Raw genomic sequence first — 21,411 nt, 5'->3', positions numbered from 1 at the left:
TTAACCAGACAATACATCAGCCAGCATGACATTTCATCTTCTTGTACCATCATTATCTTCTGATTTAAACCTATTGGAATACAGTTTGGTAGTGTAATACTTCCTTATTTTGTCTTTTATAATTATAAGTTTTTCTATTTTTATATCATTAACTATAACTTTGCATAACTGGTAATTAATTTACGGAATTGACAACGCATATAAAGTAAATAAATTAAAGATAACTTTAATGAATCACTTCTATATTTCAGCAATGTCACATTGCCATCTTCGGGAACATAAAGATATGGTATGTGCACTAAGGAACTAACAAAGCAAATGAGGAAGAAAATAAGAACTAATTTTGTTCCTAAAGTCCTAATGGTGCCCTCTTGCGGGCTAATTTGGTAGTCTTGGCCGTTGGGCTGAAGTTCTCAAAATAAAAGTCTCCCAAATTTGGGGCAGTTTCATGCACCCAAATTTGTAGAGGTTAGGAAAGTTTTTTAGAGCTGCTGAAGATTCTTTGAATAGTCTTTCGTATTTAAATTTGCTGCGATGGATTATTTTTGTCTTCTTCCAATGAATTTTATGGTGGGTATCTAAGGCATGGTCTGCCAGTCCAGAGCGGCTGTACTGGTGAAACCGGATGTAGTCTTGGTGTTCTGAAATCCTGATATTTGTTGTTCTGCCTGTTTGGCCAAAGTAGGACAATTTGCAGCTGCAAGGGACCTGGTATACACCAGGTAGGTCTAGGGGAAGTGGTTGGTCTTTGGTAGAGTGGATAAGGGACGCCAACTTTTTATATGGTCTGTAACAGGAAGTAAGGTCATATTTTTTGAGGATATTAGTTATTTTTTCAGAGGTGCCCTGGATGTAGGAGATAGTGATAGACTTGGTGTAGTCTTTATTGTGGAGGGGGGAGGGGGGTTGTGGTTTACAGGTTTTAGTATTTTTTGGATTTTTTTGGGGTTGTAGCCATTGGCTAAGAAAGTGTTGAGGATGTGGTTTAGTTCCATAGTCAGGGCCTTGTCATCTGAGCAGATTAATCTGAGCAAGAGGGCACCATTAGGACTTTAGGAACAAAATTAGTTCTTATTTTCTTCCTCATTTGCTTTGTTAGTTCCTTAGTGCACATACCATATCTTTATGTTCCCGAAGATGGCAATGTGACATTGCTGAAATATAGAAGTGATTCATTAAAGTTATCTTTAATTTATTTACTTTATATGCGTTGTCAATTCCGTAAATTAATTACCAGTTATGTCTAACCAACGTATAAGTCTTACTACTATAACTTTGCAGTTATTGTGTTTGCTGATCAATCTTAGTTGTGTTGATTGATTTATCAATCTTCTACTATGCAGTCGCACTATCAACTCTAGGTCACTAGTTAATCCAATGATGAGTGTACAAAGTTTGAAAGACAAAGGGATTTTAGGAAAAATTTATATTTTTATGCTGCGCCATCCTAAATTCTAGACAAGAGAATAACTCACTATCAGAGAATTAGCATCCAGAAATGTGCACTACTAATTAATTCCTTGATTAGTTCGCTGAGTACTTAAATCATACAAAACTTATATTTAATTTGCAGTCGTGGTTACCCTTATGTCTTAACCTCTGCACTGGTTCTGGCTTTTATGGGCGGTGCAATAGCATTAAAATCAGGTAAGTTGTTAGATTGACAAAAAAAGACATTTATTTATCAAATCATTAGTAAAGGTATCATTAATTTCTGATTAAAAATCAAAACTATCTTTCAGATTGAATTCAGTTAAGTAATACAAATTCGCCCTTAACATTACATTATATTTCTCAAAATCTCAATTGAAACTAAATAAGAGTTCCAACTTGTAGCTTAACATTCTAGTTGGAATCAACACTTCCTGAGGCTTAATGAATTATCAGACTAAGTACACCATAAAGCATACACAAGTTCCTATACAACCTTTTCTAGAACATACGGTTCCCCTTTTTCTCCTTGCTTCAGTCCTGAAGTCCTTTCCTTTAATGTAACTTGATTAACTAGAAAGTTCCTTGCACGAACACAAATAATCCCTCTTAGAACTTAAGCTTAATAGAACAAAATTTTAACATTACCAGGGACTCCAGAAATACTTCTTCTTATTCGTCTATTGAGTGCTTTCGTCTCGGTGATCATGTGTCTGCTTGATTTTATCTGAAGGAACCAACTGGTGGGTTTGAACATGGTTCACTTCCTTCGATGTAAGCCATTCTAGCCTGCCACTATCAGATCGAGTGGTTCAGCATAACTTGTCGGTCTGCGCTGTGTCTTCTGCAAGGCCGAAGTCTGTACTCGCTGAACTGCTGATTGACCGGTGGGCTGCCTCACTACATGTCCGCACGCTCCTGCAACCTTCCTCGGAAATCCTGGAACTTGAATCCGTAGAACGAAGAGAAAGGAAAAAGGTCCCGAGCTGGCACTGCCAAGCTCTGTATATCCGAGGTGTGATGTTTTTCTTCCTACGTCACGTTCTTCTCCTTTTTTGCTCTCGTCACCTAACTAACTAACTAATCCAGCACCCAGTACTGCCACTTCACCCAGTGTGCTTTGCCGGAAACCTCTGCGTGCTATTCAACTCTGGTGCACGTGTTCGCCTCAGGTCTTCAATGCTTAATCCAATTACCTAGCTTGCATTATGACTCAGATAGTTACACATTAACACAAGGTTCACATACTTTTAACTTCTCGTAAATTTAACAATGACCAACAACAGTAAAATGGATAGAGAAAAATACTTGAAATATACACGGTGTCGGTAATTTACATTCAGCTTTCTGATGCACAATTATTAGCTCCGGGAATGTTATTCATTAAATCTGAATGAAATAATTATGAAATAAATTCTCTTTCATTCAGAATTTAACAGTAGCTAAATCTCAAGTTGCCAGCCCGCACTCATTTGTTTAGTATCTAGGTTCCTGCTAATAAGGGTTCAAAAGGTGAGTATTGGACATTAGGTCAGAAGCCCTGGTTGGTTCTCCATTTTCTTCAATCATCTTCCAGTTATCTAGCTTTGACCTTTAAGTAGTCTCTTCTTCTGACCATTTGACCAAAGGTCGCTAAATATTTTTTAATCTGATTGTGAATTCTGGCAGTATATGTGCAATAAATTTCATCAATTCACCTAACTTTCAGTGCAGGATAGAATTGTTGCTTTGTTGTAATACACTGCTTATATGCAAAGTGTATGTATATTTGTTTGTGACATTTTAGTTGTTTGATATATTATTATTATTATTATTCGTGACACCTCCAACAGGTCCAAAGACTCATCGTTGGAGGACACCCACTATACAACTGTCTCCATCACTACACCAAACCTCTATTACCAATCATCTCCATCAACGCTATCTATTGCCCACCACAAGTAGTATTTTTTGTCTGTAAATTGTGTGTGTTCTGATTTGTCTGTATGCGGGATGAAAAACCCGCATACATATATGAAAAATCCACATAATAATAATAATATATAGTTACAGTAAATCTAAAGAACCTGTAGGATTTCCATATTAAAAGGAAAAAATGTGACCATAGTGAAAAAGGATACTGTTGAATCAAGTGAACATTATTTAATAGATACTTTGTTTTGCATATTACAGAACATTGCCATTGCATTAAAACTAAGAGAATAGTGGGAAATTCAAGCAATAGACTATAGCTACATGTTGTTAAAGTGGTTATATTTCTTTAAACAGTTACACATGTACCAGGTTTAAAATTAATAACATTATTAAGAACTTAACTGTGTGTGTGTGGGGGGGGGGGGAGGGTTAAGATTCAGAAAGTCTCATTTCCCAAATTTTGAAAATGGATAGTACATTATGGTGATTAAGATGTAAATGATGTAAGAAGGTTCAGAACATTCTTTGAACTGACATTCATATTTGAACATACTTCATTGTATATAAAATAGTTTAATGTTTCCATTATTTTGACTCTACAGACACATCTTCCGGGGATGCAATATAAATTGTAACCCCCACACACTCACAAACTGAAGTGAAACTTAGTAGACTAGAGTCCTAGATAGGAAAGGCACCCCCTGTGAATTTAGTAAGAAGTTTATGTTAACTCCATGTCCAAGAATTATTCTTCAGATATATTTGGAAGTTCAACATGCATCTATGGACGTTTAACACATCAGCGTTTGCATTAAATTTCCAAAGCGTGGTAAACAGTAGTTCTTAGGCATTCTAAATTACAACCTGGGCATTTTTCTAATGCCCACAGAGGATATCTTTCCTAGCTAGGCATCTATACTTTATTCTACTAAGTTTCGCTTCACTTTACTTTGTGTTGCTTGTGTGTACTGTGTGTTGTATTATATATATAGATTATATTGTACTCCTGAAGATGTGACAGAGATTAAATATTGGAAGCATTAAACTGTTGCTTAATTCATTCTGTTTTCTATTAAATGGTCAACACAAGTTCTAAAGCACCTAAGCCTAAATTCATGATTATTGAGAAAAAAAGTTTCTCAATAATCAAATTGAGAAACATTTTTTCATTATTGAAAAAAGAATTCTCAAACTTCAGATATCCGCATACCCTTTCTTAAATTTTCATTATTAACAAGTAACCCCTTATCAAATGATAAATAAATAAAGTATATTTCATTGTAAATGTCTATTTTATTTGAATTTATATGTTCATGGAAACACAAAGTATGATTTATTTTTAATAGAACAAAATTTGGAATAGGTTCCTCTTCATTCCCTGTCCATGAAAATAAACATTTCAAGTAATTCATATCATACGAAGATTTTTGATTTTCTTCCTAGATGGTTCTCTAGAGATGTCAGATGACATACCCTTATCAATTTCATTTGATCCAGATGCAATATCAATGTTTTCTTGCTGCTTACAGCTACTTATATTTGCAATATTTAAACCAGTAATTTACAAGACTTGAGATATGTAGAGCAGCTATGAAGAAGTGCATATGATTGGTGCGGTATTAACAAAAGATCGCGTGAACCAAAGACCAATTAGTATTTCAACAGTTGAGTTGAAATGCTAATTCTCTTAAACCAAATTCCATAATATCTGAAACACATTCACTATATATTTCTTAGTTTTAACATGTTCACGAAGGGGTGGTGTCAAGCAAAACCATATGTTGCACTGGCAACATATGGTTTTGCTTGAGTCTATACAGCAGTTTCTGTTGGAGGGGAGATGTGATTCATTAGTTGCACTCTACTAATTGCACTATTTGTTGAGAAATATAATGATTCCATGCGTTAATGATGCATAGTCGAAAATTGCCATGTACTCCAGAAGACCTTTCGCGTACCCCCGGGGGGGGTATGCGTACCACATTTTGAGAAACACTGCTCTAAACCTTTCCCATGACATGTAAAGTAGTGCGTGATGTAAGTTAAGACAGATTAGCTCTGAATCTGTAGTGTTGGAATCCATACTGATGATCATTGATTAACTAACTGGCAGGCCTCTAGGTGGCGAAGAAGTTGGCTTTTAATGACGCCATTATTTTGGAGAGAATTAAGGTGACGGCAATTAGTTGATAGTTTGAGGGTAGATTTTTAGTTTGAGGGTAGATTTTTTTATCTTCCTTTTTAAGAATAGGTTGGATATGTTCTTTGATTTCATGCATTAGGATAAGTACCAAAGTATGTAAGATTGTAGAGGTGATATAAGACAAGTGTTAGTTCTGAAAACTGCTTGTAGAAATTGGACTTTACTTAATAAGTATGCTTAGTTTGTTACTTTTATTAACAATATGTTCTTAGAATAAGAATTAAGGACATCAGGTACAAAATGATGAAAGTGTCAGTCTTCGTGTAGTTTTAATGTAGAATAAAGAAAATATTAGATTCTCCAGAATGCTAGTTATGGTTTTTCTTATCTGACAGGATAAGTGTGCTTGGACTCAAATGCAGAGGAGCTATAGTTCATTTTCATATTTATCTGCTTTTATTTTCTTTCATGTGTTCTTGATTCTTTTTATATTGTTGAAAGTCTCTAAATCCAGAGTAATTTAATAAAAAAAGGGCACACCTTTTGGCAACTCCTATAGGTAAAGATGACCTTGCTATTGCTTCTGCCTGGTATCTCCACCTCTGAGCCTGGCTCCCACTGAAGAGACCTCAATAAAGGTCGAAACTAGTCTGGGTAGTGGCCAATCCCTTAATGCATAACATTATACATATCCCCAAGGAGATGTGTTTTGCATTATGGGAGATACTGGTATAGGAGTGATGCTAGCTTGGTCCACCTTTGCTATGAGTTGCCCGGTGTTGTACTACCTTACCCCAGTAAGGTAGTACAACGCCATATTCAGTCCTGAAGATATTTTCAGGTGCAAACTTTATTTGCTCACACTTGGATAAAGGATTAAACTAACTTTATTATACTTTTTATATTGTGTTATGGAATTGAATTCTGCAGACTGCCACTAGGTATTTCATCATAAGAACTCTTTTTGGAAGTTTGTCTCTCTCTCTCTCTCTCCTGACCCTGACAAAGCTTGACTGACTGAGCAATGTTTGGCTGTAGTTTGTTTCTTCACTGTCTAATACTTGTGATATTTTAATGCATTCTGGGGATACACTGGAAATATTTCTTAAATATAATATAGACACATACGAAGGGGAGGAAATAAATTATTTGTGTTGAAATGTGTTTTGATATATGTAAATATGGTTGATTGTGATATGTATATTTATCCTTTTTGAAGTCATTGAAAAAGTTCTACATGTGCAAGCCTAGAAAAAAAGTAATAAGTGGTTTAAAGCAACTCTTAGAAACACCAGAACTAGATGAATACTTACAAACACCCTGTTCATAAATATTGATTCAGATACTGAATATTGACTTAAACCAAAAAAAATGGTAATACAAAAAAGATTAAATGTCATGCTCACTGGGACTGCCTGATTAATCAAGGCTTCTTTTACTTTCCTCAGGGAACCAGAACATACAGTGAAAAGTCAGTTACTGGCTGAAACTCCAACTTGACAGCAGAATTCAGGGTAGGGTAGGCACCAACATTGCAAGAAATATCAATGAAAAAATTAATTATGTAGACGTTCAACATAATTGGCATTTGTAAAACAAAAGATAAAGATGTGAAATCTTCTAAATAACAAATATAAGATGCTATATTTTGACAGTAATGATCAGGGAAACAAAGGAATAGCTATAGTATTAAACACCAAACATGAGGATAATCTTCTCAAATGACATTCAGTATCAAGTGGGTTTGTGTTGGCAAACATAATGGGAATTATGCAGTGAGACTTATTTGTGTCTACTGTCTCACAGAAGATTCCAAGGAAGAAGTGAAACAATTTTTTAGAATAAACAGTAGAGTAGGAAATATATTAAATTTTTTGGAAAAACTTTGAGTAAAGCACAAGTTCAGGACACATTGCAACATGAAGATGTGTACAATTCATGTGGAGAGAAGGCACAAGAAATAAGAAGTCTCGTTGATTGTTATGGATAGTAATATCTTTACAATGGTTCAGGACACACAAGAAGTTTAGTTTTAAACAGAATGAAATCATATCATATTGAAAATAAGTGTGCAAAAAGTTTTAAAAGGAATCAAATTTAATTTATAGGCAAACTGAAGACTAAATTACACATATATTATTCAAGAAAAAATGAAGTTGAAAACGAGAATCAAACCTTAGTGACTCAGAGACTGAAAAAAATATATATAAATTTATTCACCCAGACAGCCAGTGTTGGCAAACATAATGGGAATTATGCAGTGAGACTTATTTGTGTCTACTGTCTCACAGAAGATTCCAAGGAAGAAGTGAAACAATTTTTTAGAATAAACAGTAGAGTAGGAAATATATTAAATTTTTTGGAAAAACTTTGAGTAAAGCACAAGTTCAGGACACATTGCAACATGAAGATGTGTACAATTCATGTGGAGAGAAGGCACAAGAAATAAGAAGTCTCGTTGATTGTTATGGATAGTAATATCTTTACAATGGTTCAGGACACACAAGAAGTTTAGTTTTAAACAGAATGAAATCATATCATATTGAAAATAAGTGTGCAAAAAGTTTTAAAAGGAATCAAATTTAATTTATAGGCAAACTGAAGACTAAATTACACATATATTATTCAAGAAAAAATGAAGTTGAAAACGAGAATCAAACCTTAGTGACTCAGAGACTGAAAAAAATATATATAAATTTATTCACCCAGACAGCCATGTAGGGAAGTTGTCTGCAAGGATTCCTTAGGTAACATGAAAACTCATGAAGAAGATATTTTAGATATCTTCAGTAATTACTTTGAAAGATTGCTAAATGAAACAAGAATTTACAGAACAGTTGTAGAAAATATGTAAGAGTCAGGAGTAGATAAATAACATAGAAAATCCATCAGAATCCTGAAATGTGGAAAGGCATATGGAGGATGATATGTAAAGTTTGAGGAAGTATAAAAGTGTTATACAAGAAGATGTACACTATCACTGTTGTTCATCATCTATATGGATCATATTATTAAGAAAAGTGACATTAGTCCTGCTCTTATAATTGGAGGTGATAATCTCGGCTCTCTACTTAATGCAGATGATGATGATGCAGTTGTAAATAAATCCGGTAAGTCTGCAGGATTCCTTGACTAAACTGAATAACTGCTTTAACAATTTTGGTATGAAAATTAGCAATAAAAAAGAGTTCCATAAAAATGAGTAGGAATGTTCGAAAACATTAGTTACTTCCTAAATAGAGAACCAATAGAATTACCAAAACATTGCAATTATTGTTGTACAGTTTTCAGTGACAATGGCAACTTAGATACGGAAATAGCAGATTAAGCAAAGCTGGTATGGCAGTTTCAAACTGAATAAATGTATATGGAATAAGAGAGAAATTAGTCAAAACTAAATGAGCTGTGTACAAGGCAGTGTTCAAACCAGTTTTAAATTTCATTTGTGTCAGCTTGAAAATTAAACAGTTGATCCAAGACTGGAGACCACAGATATGAGAAAAATTAGGGAGTGAGTGTGAACTGATAGTATCAAGCAGAATTGTATTAACATCACTAGTATTCAGGTATGCCAGTATAGCAGAAAAATGATCCTGATGAAGCCCATGATCTAGGTACATTGCTGCAGTTAGAAGTGCCTTAGAGCACTGGAATGTATGATCTTACAGTATTAGTGTTGATGGATGACAGAGTAATTTGGGAGGAAATTTGTTGCTAGGAAGTTAGTAATAATCTGTTCAAACTATCATAGTAATCCTGTGCACTAGGTACTTGTCAGGAATTGGATGGTGATAATTGTAAATTAGTTTACAAAGGTAAAAAATACTTTTGTAAGGCAATTTACAAGTGTATCATTTTGTTACTCAATTTTTAACTGTTTACTCTCACAGAATCCCATTAATAATTCTCTCTTAGTTTTATTCTATAATAAAAATTCAAATTAATCATGATCTGATGTTTTATGCTTGAAATATGTGATTATCAATAATTTATAAAATTGAAAATTTTTATTTGATCTGCAATCATCAGTGGAATTAACAGAATACTTATACAGAATACTTATATTTTTTCCAGTTTTTCTGTAGTTACTGTTAGTCACTTATTTAATGAAAAATGTAATTATAAAGTAGAAAAAAAAGTTTCCTTTTGCAGTGCATCATCAAATCATCTGTTGCAGTGAGAAGAATGTTTTCATCTAATTAGGAAAAGGCTGCTGATGTCTGCTATAGAGTTTAATAATCAGATTCCTCAGGAACGTTTTTCTGAGGAATCTGATTATTAGTCCAGGATACTTCCATTTTCTCATTGTGAAATAAATTTTCATGTTGTGGAATCAAATGATTGCAATAAGATTATATTTGATTTACAATGTTGTATATAATACTTTGTGAAAGTGGCTGAGAAATTCATTTTTCTCTGTGCACTAAATGGCAAACCAAATGCATTCATTTTTTTTTTTTTTTACAGCAATGTAATTATATATATGTATATATATAATATTGTTTATAAAGAAGTTTTAAATATTTTCTTGCTTTTAGTTCAAAAGATTTGATAGATCCCCAATTTTGTACTTACAGGAATGGGAGATATTGAAGGCTTAATAGATAAGGTAAATGAACTAAAATTAGATGATAATGAGGAGCTGATAGAAAAACTAAAGCATGGTAAGTTTGAATATTTAATTTATTTTCATTTGTGTTGTTATAATAACAAGTGACTTCTGGACTACTTAAGGGATTTTTTGCATTTCATTTTTATCTATTCAGCATATATGATACAATTGCCTGAGGTCCATACAAGCTGTGTGGTACTATCATATTAAACTATATATTGCTATTGGTTGTAATGCAAATTTTCTGTGATTTGTGTATATTCTCTGGCTGGTCTATCTGTTTTTCTGGAGCATAAATGCTGTCACTTCTGTATGAGACTAGCTAATTTAGTTCAAAAGCCCTTAATAAAGATTCACGTCATGTCTAAGATGAAATTTGAACTCGGTTCTTTTCGACGAGAGGATATTCATTAATGACTGAACTACAGACGCTCTCATTGCATATCATAATCATATGTAATAAAATTAATAAGCTACGATGCCCATTCTAAGTAGAGCAACAGTGTATTTGCATTTAGAATTTCCTTTAGGCATCAGGGACTGCTGCAGATGGCAAATATCTGGAAAGTTTTTGATATATATATATATATATATATATATATATATATATATATATATATGCCGCATGGAGACCATTTGTTGAACAGTTTAAGTTTTAATCTCTATAAGTTTCATGAACATTATTGTACACCTCTTCAGGAAGGAAAAAAAATATATATATATATATATATTTTACATTGATTAAGTTTTGTAACAATCAGGCTAATGGTATCTGTAATATACGAGGGTGGTCTGAAAAGTTACTATCTATCACCACCACTCACAACTACACCAACGACATCTACCGTCCACCACTACCACTAGACAATCACAGACATCCAAGCCCATGGTGGGATTCGAACCTGCAGCCTTTTCACGGGAGAGAGCATATACGCTAACCACTTGGCCAACCAGGAAGACCTAGTTCTCAGCCTAACAATAAAAAAACGAATTTATAATTTCAAAATTATTTTTATTTTTGAACATAATCTCCCTTAGACTAACACATTTATTCCAACGATGCTCCAGTACCATTAACCCGTCCCTGTAGTGGTTCTCAGTGAAATCTGCAAATACCCTGCAACAGCTGCAATCACTTCTTGATTCAAAGAAAAATGCTGACCAGCGAGGAAGAGTTTTAGTTTTTTGAAGAGATAGAAGTCAGAGGGAGCCAAATATGGGAAATAGGATGGATGTTCGAACAATTCATAGTGCAGATATCTTAATTTTTACATTGCAAAAACACCTTTGTGTGCAGGTGCATTGTCCTGATGAAAGATGATTTTTTTTCTTCTGCAAACCAGGTTTTTTCTTAAGAATTTTTTCATCTAGTCTGGTTAAAAGATCGGAATAATATTCCCCAGTTATTGTTTTATCCATTTAAAGATAATTATTCTTGTAGAAAGCCTTATATGCTGGTTAAACATGATTATTAAATTCTTAAGGAATTGACAGCATATACTAGAAATATAAATTAAATCAAACTTTAATATATACTTTCCAATATTTCGGCAACATCACATTGTCATCTTCATGGGAACTTAAGATAAAGACACGTGCACGCAAGTACTACACAACAGCAAATGAGAAACAAAGCGAGGAAGCTACCATTTTCCTAAAGTCCTAAATTACTGAATGGTTCTGATCAGAGCTTCATAGACACAATGCTGTGGTAAAGGAAATTCAGTATAGCAAACTATCTGCTATAATGAACTATTCTTTTTAACCTTATGAATTTGTTTATATAGTCTGAGTTGACTATAAACTGGTAAAAAGCATTGCCATGTGTTTGACAGGCTTATTCAAACCTTTGCCAATTGCTGAAGTTTGTTGTACATCTTATATATACTTAACATTATACTTCCATTTCCTTTTTTATGGTTATGCTTTATTGATGAATATCTTTGAAATTTATAAAGCTTTGCTTGATGAATTGGATGATTTCTTCAGAAAATCTGTTCAACTCATCCAAAATTATGATTCACCATGGAAACTGATGGGTAGTCTTCACTTTTGGATGCTTGGATAATTGGATTACTGATAGTTATCTGTCCTGGAAGAGGATGTTTTGCACGCAGAGAAGCTTTTTAGATTAATTAACTATGTTTATTTATGTGTTTATTTGTGAGAGTTGCTGTAGACGTTGTGCTTTTAGTGATTGTAGTGTGTTGTGTGCTTGTTTATTTCACTTTTCTTACAAAGTCTTAAGTTATAGTGCTGTATACATCTCTAAGAAAACTACTCCCGTCAGGACAAAATGGCAGCCACCTTGTTAATGAATTAATTATTGATTTCAGTTGTTTGGTGAAATGTGAGATGTGCTGCATGTACTGGTTGCTTGTGCAGATAAGTTATAGAATTTTAAGACAGATGGAAGGAGAGTGCATTCAAAGTATATCAGTGACTGAAGGTTGAAAGTAGTGGGAATGTGTGAATGACATAAGCAGTATGGGCATACTGTAAGTTGACAATAATGAATGTGGTACAAATGTGGTGAACGACACAACAGAGCACTGAGACAGAGGAAGATGTGAAAGACGTTGGAATGACAAAAAAAAGAAAGGCAGAATGGTAAAGAACTACAGTTATCTTATCTGACCACATCATCGGGAAGGCAGCTTGCCTTTCTGATAATTTTAGGGTCAGATAGTGGAAGTACATTTACGTAGCGCTGGGAAGGCAGTTTGCCTTTCTCATAATTTTAGGGCAGATAGTTGAAGTACATTTACATGGTGCTGCACCAGAAATCAGTTGAAATACAAGAGTTGGTTAATTGAAGGGTCATTGTTTTTGAAGATCAGATAAATAGTAATTATTGTAGCATGAAACATAGGAATGTAAGTGAGGATATTAGAAAGGAGTAGGTAAGATTGATGAAAAATTGAGGCATGTGCAGAGTGAAATAGGACATTTAGAAAAGAGATTGGTGGTTGGAGGTATAAGAAGAAAAGTGCCAGTGGTACATAGGTTAAAGATGAATGATTGCAGTGGAATGGTGGAAAGTAGTGTGGTGCTGTATGGAGACTGTGGAAAGATGTGAAAATGGATCAGGTGGCAAAAGTATGTCTGAGAGGAGCAACAGTACGTTAAGTGGAAAGGAGAGGAAGTGCATCAAAATTGACTGCTGATAGGAACAAATGATTTGCGAGGAAGTGTGAATGAAGTAGTGCAGGATTTGTGGGTGTTGTTAGAGATGGAAAAACAGAAGAGTGAGATTGAAAATTTTGAATGTGTTGTCAAGGTATGATAGTAGGGAACTGAGGAGAAAAGCAGTGATTACAAAAATATGATAGCTAGAATGTTAAGGAAGAGAGGAGGAATAAATATGTAGGTGGAAGAGAATGTGTTCCACAGGTGGTCTGCATTTGAGTGAGAGTGGCAGTGTGAAACTAGATAGATTGTTATATTTTATATTTAGATTAGATTTAGTTTTCTAAATTTATTGTAATCCTTTATCCAAGTGTGAGCAAACAAAGTTTGCACCTGAAAGTATCTTCAGGACTGGGGTAAGGTAGTACAACACCGGGCGACTTGTTGAAAAGGTGGAGCAAGCTGACATCACTCCTATCTCAGTATCTCCCATAATACAAAACACATCTCCTTGCGGATATGTATAATGTTATGCATTAAGGGAAGGGCCACTACCCCGACTAGTTTCAACCTTTATTGAGGTCTCTTCAGTGGGAGCCAGGCCCAAGCGGAGATACCAGGCAGAAACATTAGCAAGGTCATCTCTACCTATAGGAGTTGCCAAACGGTGTGTCACCTTTTTTATTAAATTATTCTGATAAATTACTTCTAGATAGATTGTTGTTGAGTGTAAATACCAGGATCAGCGTGAGATTAACGAAGATGGAAGACAAGGATGCAGGGATGGCCTGAATGGGAGCAACAGAATCAAAGGACTCTAATGATGGGAAAGCTACTGTGCTTATACACCATTGCAAGAAATATTAGGAATAAGGGTGTAGAGTTTGTGGCCTTTATACAGTAAGTTGGGTCAATCCACAAAACATTGTTACTGAGACTTAGTTATTGGAGGGAATAGATTATAATGGTTAGAGCATTTTTCCTAAAAGACAGAAAAGATAAAAGAGGAGGTTGAATATTACTGATGATTTCAGAAGAGTTGTGTTTCATCCTTGTGGAATTCAATGGAAGTAGCCATTTGGTGTGAGGCCGAGGTAAGCATGAATTTTAGATATTTATTGGGGTGCTGCTACAGTCCAAGAAATGTAGGAGATGATTTTGTTGTGTTTAGACAGATGAAACTGATTAGTGACAGGAGAGTGATAATAATAGGTGACTTTAACTATGGAGGCATTGATTCAGAGTAGGAAAAAACACATGAGAGTAAGGAGATTGAGCTACTTAGGCACAACTACCTTATGTGGCATGTAGTTGAAGCAACACATGGGCCAAGAGTATTGGATTTAATAATATTGTCTCATACAGTGATAATAGATGTGACCATAGTGCCACCAACTGGGGAGTTATCATATGGTTTTGATGCAGGATGGCTAGGCAGGTACAAGTTTCACAGAGAAAAGGAAATATGTGGAATTACAGAGTAGGTGTTTATAATGACTATGATAAACTAAAAAAAAAAGAGATTGGTGCAGTCATTTGATCAGTTAAAGACATCAACAGTAACTGGAACTTAGTCCAAAATTAGTTGTTTATGGCAATGTCAAGATTGTCAATAAAATAGGGGTGAAATTGATGAATCATGGAATTTTGCTGAGCATCTGAGAAAGAGAATGTTATGGAGCAGATATAAAAAACGAAGGTATCCCTCAGCAGCATAAAGAGTATAAGGCACAAGGATAGTTAGGAAGGAGATCAGCTAAAGCAGAAACCTTGGGAATTCTAGTTATGTCATGTCACTAGTAAAGGAAGGGTAAACATGGAAGACTGACTTTAGTATCTAAATCTACATCTAAAAATGTTCAAGTAGGAGTATTTTGTTAGTGTATTTAATGAAGGGGTTAGGAGTAGTATTGAATAAAAATAGGAAGGAGGACAAAAGACTGACAGTTCAAGAATGGGAAGTGTTTAGAATATTAAGTAACCTCAATGTTAATAAGGTTGTGGGATTGGATGGGATATCACCACGTTTATTATGGGAATGTGCGAAAAAAGCTGGCAGTGTCCTTGACTTCAACAGGAGAACTGGTAGTTCTCCTGTTGAACAACTAAGTCAAGTCTGGCAATAGGAACATTTCCAAAAGAATGGAAAGAAGGACAAATAGTGCTACTGCATAAAGGAGAATCTACGCAGTAGTAGTGTCCAACTATAGGCTAGAGTGTATATCAGGTGTAGTGGTGAAGGTTTTAGCAAGACTGGTTAGATACAGAATGCAAACCTGGATTGAGAGAATGGAAATCTTTTTGAAAGAGCAACATGGGTTTGTTAAGTTAAGGGGGGTCTTGCTTTAGGAACTTGGTTACATTTTATAATATGGTGACTAGTGGATTGGACACATCTGTCCAGTCATTGTGTAAACATTTTCTCAGATGCTTATATAGTTATTTATCTCGATTTGCTAAAGCATGTGATGGAGTGCAACATGGTACTTGAAATTGAGCAGGATAGGATGGATAGTCAGTTAGTAGCTTGCTTACAGGAATGGTTGATTGACAAGAGCCAGCAAATTGTGTATGAGAATACAGTGTCCTGAAAAAGAAATGCGATGAACGGAGTGTTCCCAGGTTCTGTTTTGGGAGCACTGTTGTTCAATTTATATGTCAGTAACATATTCAAGGTTTGGAAGAGGATATTTAGTTTGCTGATGACACTAAAAGGAAGAGCAGTGTCAGGAAGTTCTGACATTATGTTATTGCAAGAGGATTTGAATAAGCTGGTGTTTTTGGCTGAAGAAAGAGGATGTAACTTCAATTACTAAGTATAAAGTTATACACTTTGGCCAGAGAAGATGAAATGAAGTTTATCATATTGGAGGAGCAGGTAGAGTATGTAAGGGATCTGGCGATCGTGACATATAGGGAATTGAAGTTCAGGGAACACATTGAAAAATTTGGATTTCTTTGTGCAGATGGCTGCCTGGCTATATTCGAAATAAGGAAACATCGGAGAGAGAGAGAGAGAGAGAGAGAGAGAGAGTGAGTGCAGGGTTGAATAACTAATCAGATAGATACAGGGGAATTACTGCACACAGTAATAGATGATGGGAGAATAAATCATACCTGGAAGCTGTACACGGTCATGTGAGTAAGGAAGCAAAAATGAGATTTTGATCTCTCATGATGAGTCTGTGGACTCCACACAGGCTTGGAAGTAATACCAGTATACTGTAAGAAAGCTCACATGGGCCATTATCTTTGTATATACGTCACTTAATGTCATCGCCCTGGACAGAAGGTCAGAGAAACTATCAAGACGCTTCTACAGAGAGTCCACTCCTTTTGCTTTACCCTCCCATAGAAAAAACTTGGTTGGATAAGTATTTATTTTTTTTAAAATTGATTACAAGACCTTAAATGCTGGCTTTTGGAGTTTTAAGCACACATATTCATGAATTAGCATGCTGTGCACATTGTTAATTTGTAGAATTTGATTGCTATAATTCAAATTCTACAACAGTCTGTTTAACAGGCAAAATAATTTTCACTTTGAAAATAACCAAAACATAGTTGACATGTTAATATTTTGTTAAACAGTTATAATTGGAATCTTATTGCAGCTTTTCTTTTTAACAGTTGTTTTGAACTCTGTTGAATATTCTTTTATACCATTCTTAAAATGCTATTCTTCTCGTTATTTATTTGTGATGAATTTTATAGTGGATAATGTTGATTTATTTAAATATTGAATCTTGAGAGAGAGAGAGATTTTTGTAGTTAACTGATACTGCAGTCATCATTTGAGTAATGTTGGGAAATAACTGTCTGCTGTCCTTCCTACTCTTCTTAGTTATAAATATTTTATGGTAATAAAATTTACATAAAGCTTTTTTTTGTGTTTTGCAGGTGAATTTACTTTAAGAGATATGTATGAACAATTTCAGAATATAATGAAAATGGGACCTTTCAGTCAAATAATGGTAAGTTAAATTTTATTGCATCTAATATGGTAAAAGCGTATTGTAATAAAAGCTAATAAAACATTAAACATAAAAAACAAAAAGGGCAGTTGTTAATAATGTTAATACTTTTGATTAGATATATGTTACAATTAAATAACTTTAATTTGCAATAAACACCAGTAATACTGATGCTAAATGTATAATCTTCTGTGAGAAAATAGTACTCTTTCTTTCTTAGCACTTACTTTAAATATGCATTTCATAGTGAAACCTTCTCATTTTTTTATCTGTAATTAATAAAGAACTAACGAACTAAAGAAATAACAACAGCAGAAATGAAGTTTATGAGAAAAACTGAAGTATACCCTATTTGATCACAAAAGAAACGGAGATATTATGAAAGAATTAAACCAAGAACCAGTAATTGAAAAAATTAAAAAATATAAACATAGATGGATGGAACACGTTCAAAGAATGAAAACAGAAAGATTACCAAAACAAGCCTTAAAGTACAAGCCATTAGGAAAAAGAAAACCAGGACGTCCTCTTAAACGATGACTTCTAAGGCCGGAACAGGCCATACTAGGCCTAAATCCTTGATATACGTATGATGATGATGAATTAATAAAGAAAAGAAGAATAATAAAAAGTTTTAATTTTATTTTTAAACAATCATATCATCCTTAGTATACTTGGTTTTTGGTCCTCTTTCATGTTCAAGAAGAGCTGTTTTGGGAGGCAGGAATTTGGCATGTGACTGATACAACCAATCTAACAAAGTTAGTGTGGTGGATATCATTGTCTTAATATTCATGAAGTGAATCATAAGGATATTTGAAGTCAGCAAATGGTGCATTTGGCAGTATTTTTATGCTTGTAGTATGCAAGCCATGGTAGATTATGCTGATATATATTAGTAAGCTGTACTGAATATCAAATCTGTAGCACTTAGAATTGAAGAAAGTCTAGGAAGTAAATTGATGTCAAATCAGATTTAAAACTTGGATGTATTCTATTGTCACTTATCGATCATATGTATGGATTACATTATGAAAGAATGTGAAATTAAACCCGACATAAGAATTGGAGATGCCAAACTTAGCTGTTTCCTTTTTCAAATGATGATGTACTCCTAAACAAATCCACTGCAAGTTTCTAGGATTCTTTAATTAAATAGAATAATAGCTTTAAAAACAAATTTGGCTATAAAAATTAGCACTAAAAAGACAAACTCTGAAAATACGCAGGCACATGGGAAAACTTCAACTCCATTCAAAATGCAGAACTTATAGAATAAGTAAAATACTTCTGCTGCAGTAATCCATCTTTTATGTAACCATGCTGGGAAAGCAAATTTGCAGTTCTGATTATTGAAGAAGTGTCATAATTGAAGTACAGTTACATGGTGCTGAACCAGAAGTTAGTTACTTTAAGTGGTGTTGTTTTTAAAGTTGGATAAATGATTGGTCACTATATTTGGGTATAATTTTATTGAAGGTGACCAATTAAATATGGAAATAGACAATAGAAGTGCAGCTGGTGTGGTAGGTAGCATGAATAAATTTGTATGGAATAAGAATGAAATTAGCCAAAACACAAAACTACCAATATGCAAGCAGTATGAGCACAAGCAGTGCTCAAACCAGTTTTATCTTATGGATCTGAGTTTTGGGTTAGAAATAAAACAATCGATGAAAGACTAGAAACCATACGAGAGTTCTGAGAAAAAATTTGGGAGGGAACAGATGGCACCAGTGACAGAATCATATTAAATGAAGATATTAGGAAGAAACTTAACATTGTTAGCATTCAAGAATGCATGAGCAGAGCTTGAGATGTTACAATCACTTAAACAGAATAGAGAGGAAAGTAGAACAGGTATTTCATGTTAAGATGGCCGGAAGAAAGACCCAGAGTAACATAATATTTTAGTGGATTGATGCAGTTGAAGTGTCTTCTAGGCATCTCTGACTGCATCAGCACAATATTGAAGAGCTGACAAGTGATAGACTAATTTGGAGAAAAACGGATAGCAGGAGATTAGTAATGAAGTAAACCTCTTGAAGGTCCATATCAGGAAATTGAAGATGATGATAATCATAATCACTTTCTAGAAAATGATTTTATGAACTACGGGTGTTAATTACAAAAATACATAGCTAGACCACCTGTTACTTTTCTTTCTGTAATTAGTGTAGTTATGTCCTCTCAACATTGTTGCTGTTATTCCCCAGTTGAGTAGATTATAGTATAGCTATCACTATGAAGACTTTTTGGGAAAATTGGTATAGTTAACCCTGCGGAGGTCGCGGCTGATCTGACAGATACAAACAAATTGTTTAATATAAGTATTCTTACACATATCCAGTGTATAGCTTGAAAGTCATGACTATCTACGCATGCATATATTACGAGTGATATTTCACACTGTTTATGCGGTCAGTTTTGGTTTAACACGTGTTATGTAAAGGTGTGTGATATTTGATAGTAATTGTATCTGAAAGATACTGCAAACTCCGATGTCAGTATAGTATTTTTTTATTTTTTATTTACCATCGAAAATGGCTGGAAAAATATATTGATTGGATAATCCATCAGATGTTGAAGAGATTCAGCAATTTTGTTACTCGAGTCCGATGATGAGAATGATAGCGTCGAATGCAAAAGTGAAAGTGATATTTAATAGCATATTGTATCTGAGAGATACCGCAAACTCTGATGTCTGTATAGTATTGGTTTAATTGGTAAAATAAATAACCCATCGTGTATTATATTTGCAGTGTTTTTTTTTTTTTTAAGTTTTATCGCATTTTAGCACATACTAGTAATGAATGTATCTCTCAGATACATGTGACCTCCGCTGCAATTTTTTTGACCACGACCTCTGCAGGGTTAAGGGATTGGCAAGATGTCCTTTGAATGTTGTCTACAGGAAAATCAGACAGTTATTTACAAGGAATACTGTAAATAAAGGAATATTCAGAGGAACCCATTGTAAGAATGCTTTATCACTGCACATTTCTAGTATGTGGAAACATGTCCTAGGAAGAGATGTTTTGAACAGTTTTACTTGAAAACTGAACAGGGGTGTCAGTACAAGAAATGTAAAGGTTTGAGGTTATTATTGAACTGTTAGAGACATTAATTTTATGAAAATTACCTGTATGTTGAACAGTTGCCCTTTCTTGCTGTGATATATTAACATGCTGTTATAAGCCATTGTTGTATTTTCCCTCCTCATATACAGGCAAGTTGTTTAATATTACTAACTTAATTTATTAAGGTAGATGGTGTATTTAGAATCAACGATGCCCCAGGTGTGTATTAATTTCTGAGCACATAGTTGAATGGATGTTTATGTAAAGAATGTGAAGTATTAATTAAGATAGCCGAAGAACGTGTCAATTTGAATATAAGATATAGAATGATAAAAAAAAAAGTGTTGACACAATTTTAAAACTACTCTTTCTTCTTTCTTTCTCTCTCTTTCATACGCACGCATGCACACACACACACATATTAATTCTTATGTGAATGTTGCTAGTCTAAAATGACACAGTATGAGCTTAAGCACAGTAAGGAAATAATGCCTGAGCATTTTGTACATACAAGTATTATATAGAAGTGGATATCAATTGTACAAATACAATATGAATTGAAAGCAACAGCCAGTTCATAAAAATTGTGAAGTGTCACAACTACGGTTTCACTTTGAAGTTACACAAAAATCAAATGAATTATTTCATAATAGATGCAGGGAGTGTTCTCTTGTCAGATTAACTCCATTGCAAGCTGTAAACATTGTTTTTAAAAATTTTCCACTGGAAGAGCACTTTCCTAAATTTTATTTTTCTTGGAAACCATTAGGGATTGTAAATAGGGCAATGAGTTCAATTTTTTCATTCCATTAGATAGAATACAGTCTTTTTTTTTATATCTTGATCCAAATGTAAACACGTTTTTTGAAAGTTGGTTTAAAGTAAAATATCATATTGGAATATTATTTGAATATAAGTTTATTGGAATATAAGTTTGAAATAGGGGTTAATTAATGCTCAGAGCTTACACAACTGGGAAAAGACATTTCATCGCCTGTAAACTAATCCAGGTTTCTAACTGACTTTCTTATAGTGCATTTGAGTGTTAGGTATCCATCTGAATACTGAATGAATGAGGATAGGCTGACAGTTTGGGACTTAGCCAACTAAATTTTATATTATTGGATT

General features: G+C 34.1%; 1 protein-coding gene across 1 annotated transcript in view; it reads left to right on the top strand.

The window, feature by feature from the left end:
• The window catches only part of Srp54k (signal recognition particle 54k), a 197,087-nt gene that overhangs the window by 134,508 nt on the left and 41,168 nt on the right, over positions 1–21,411 (top strand). The window contains exons 10-11 of the mRNA XM_090399586.1: positions 10,066–10,152; positions 17,130–17,203. Coding sequence (XP_090255712.1) covers positions 10,066–10,152; positions 17,130–17,203 — 161 coding nt within the window. The remainder of the gene's footprint in view (positions 1–10,065; positions 10,153–17,129; positions 17,204–21,411) is intronic.

This window comes from Typopeltis vanoorti, chromosome 10 (assembly GCF_054136105.1).
Source record: "Typopeltis vanoorti isolate ZY-2024b chromosome 10, IOZ_Tvanoo_1.0, whole genome shotgun sequence".
NCBI classification, from domain to species: domain Eukaryota; kingdom Metazoa; phylum Arthropoda; class Arachnida; order Uropygi; family Thelyphonidae; genus Typopeltis; species Typopeltis vanoorti.
Note: the sequence above shows the minus strand (reverse complement) of the source record. Positions and strands in the feature narration are given on the sequence as shown.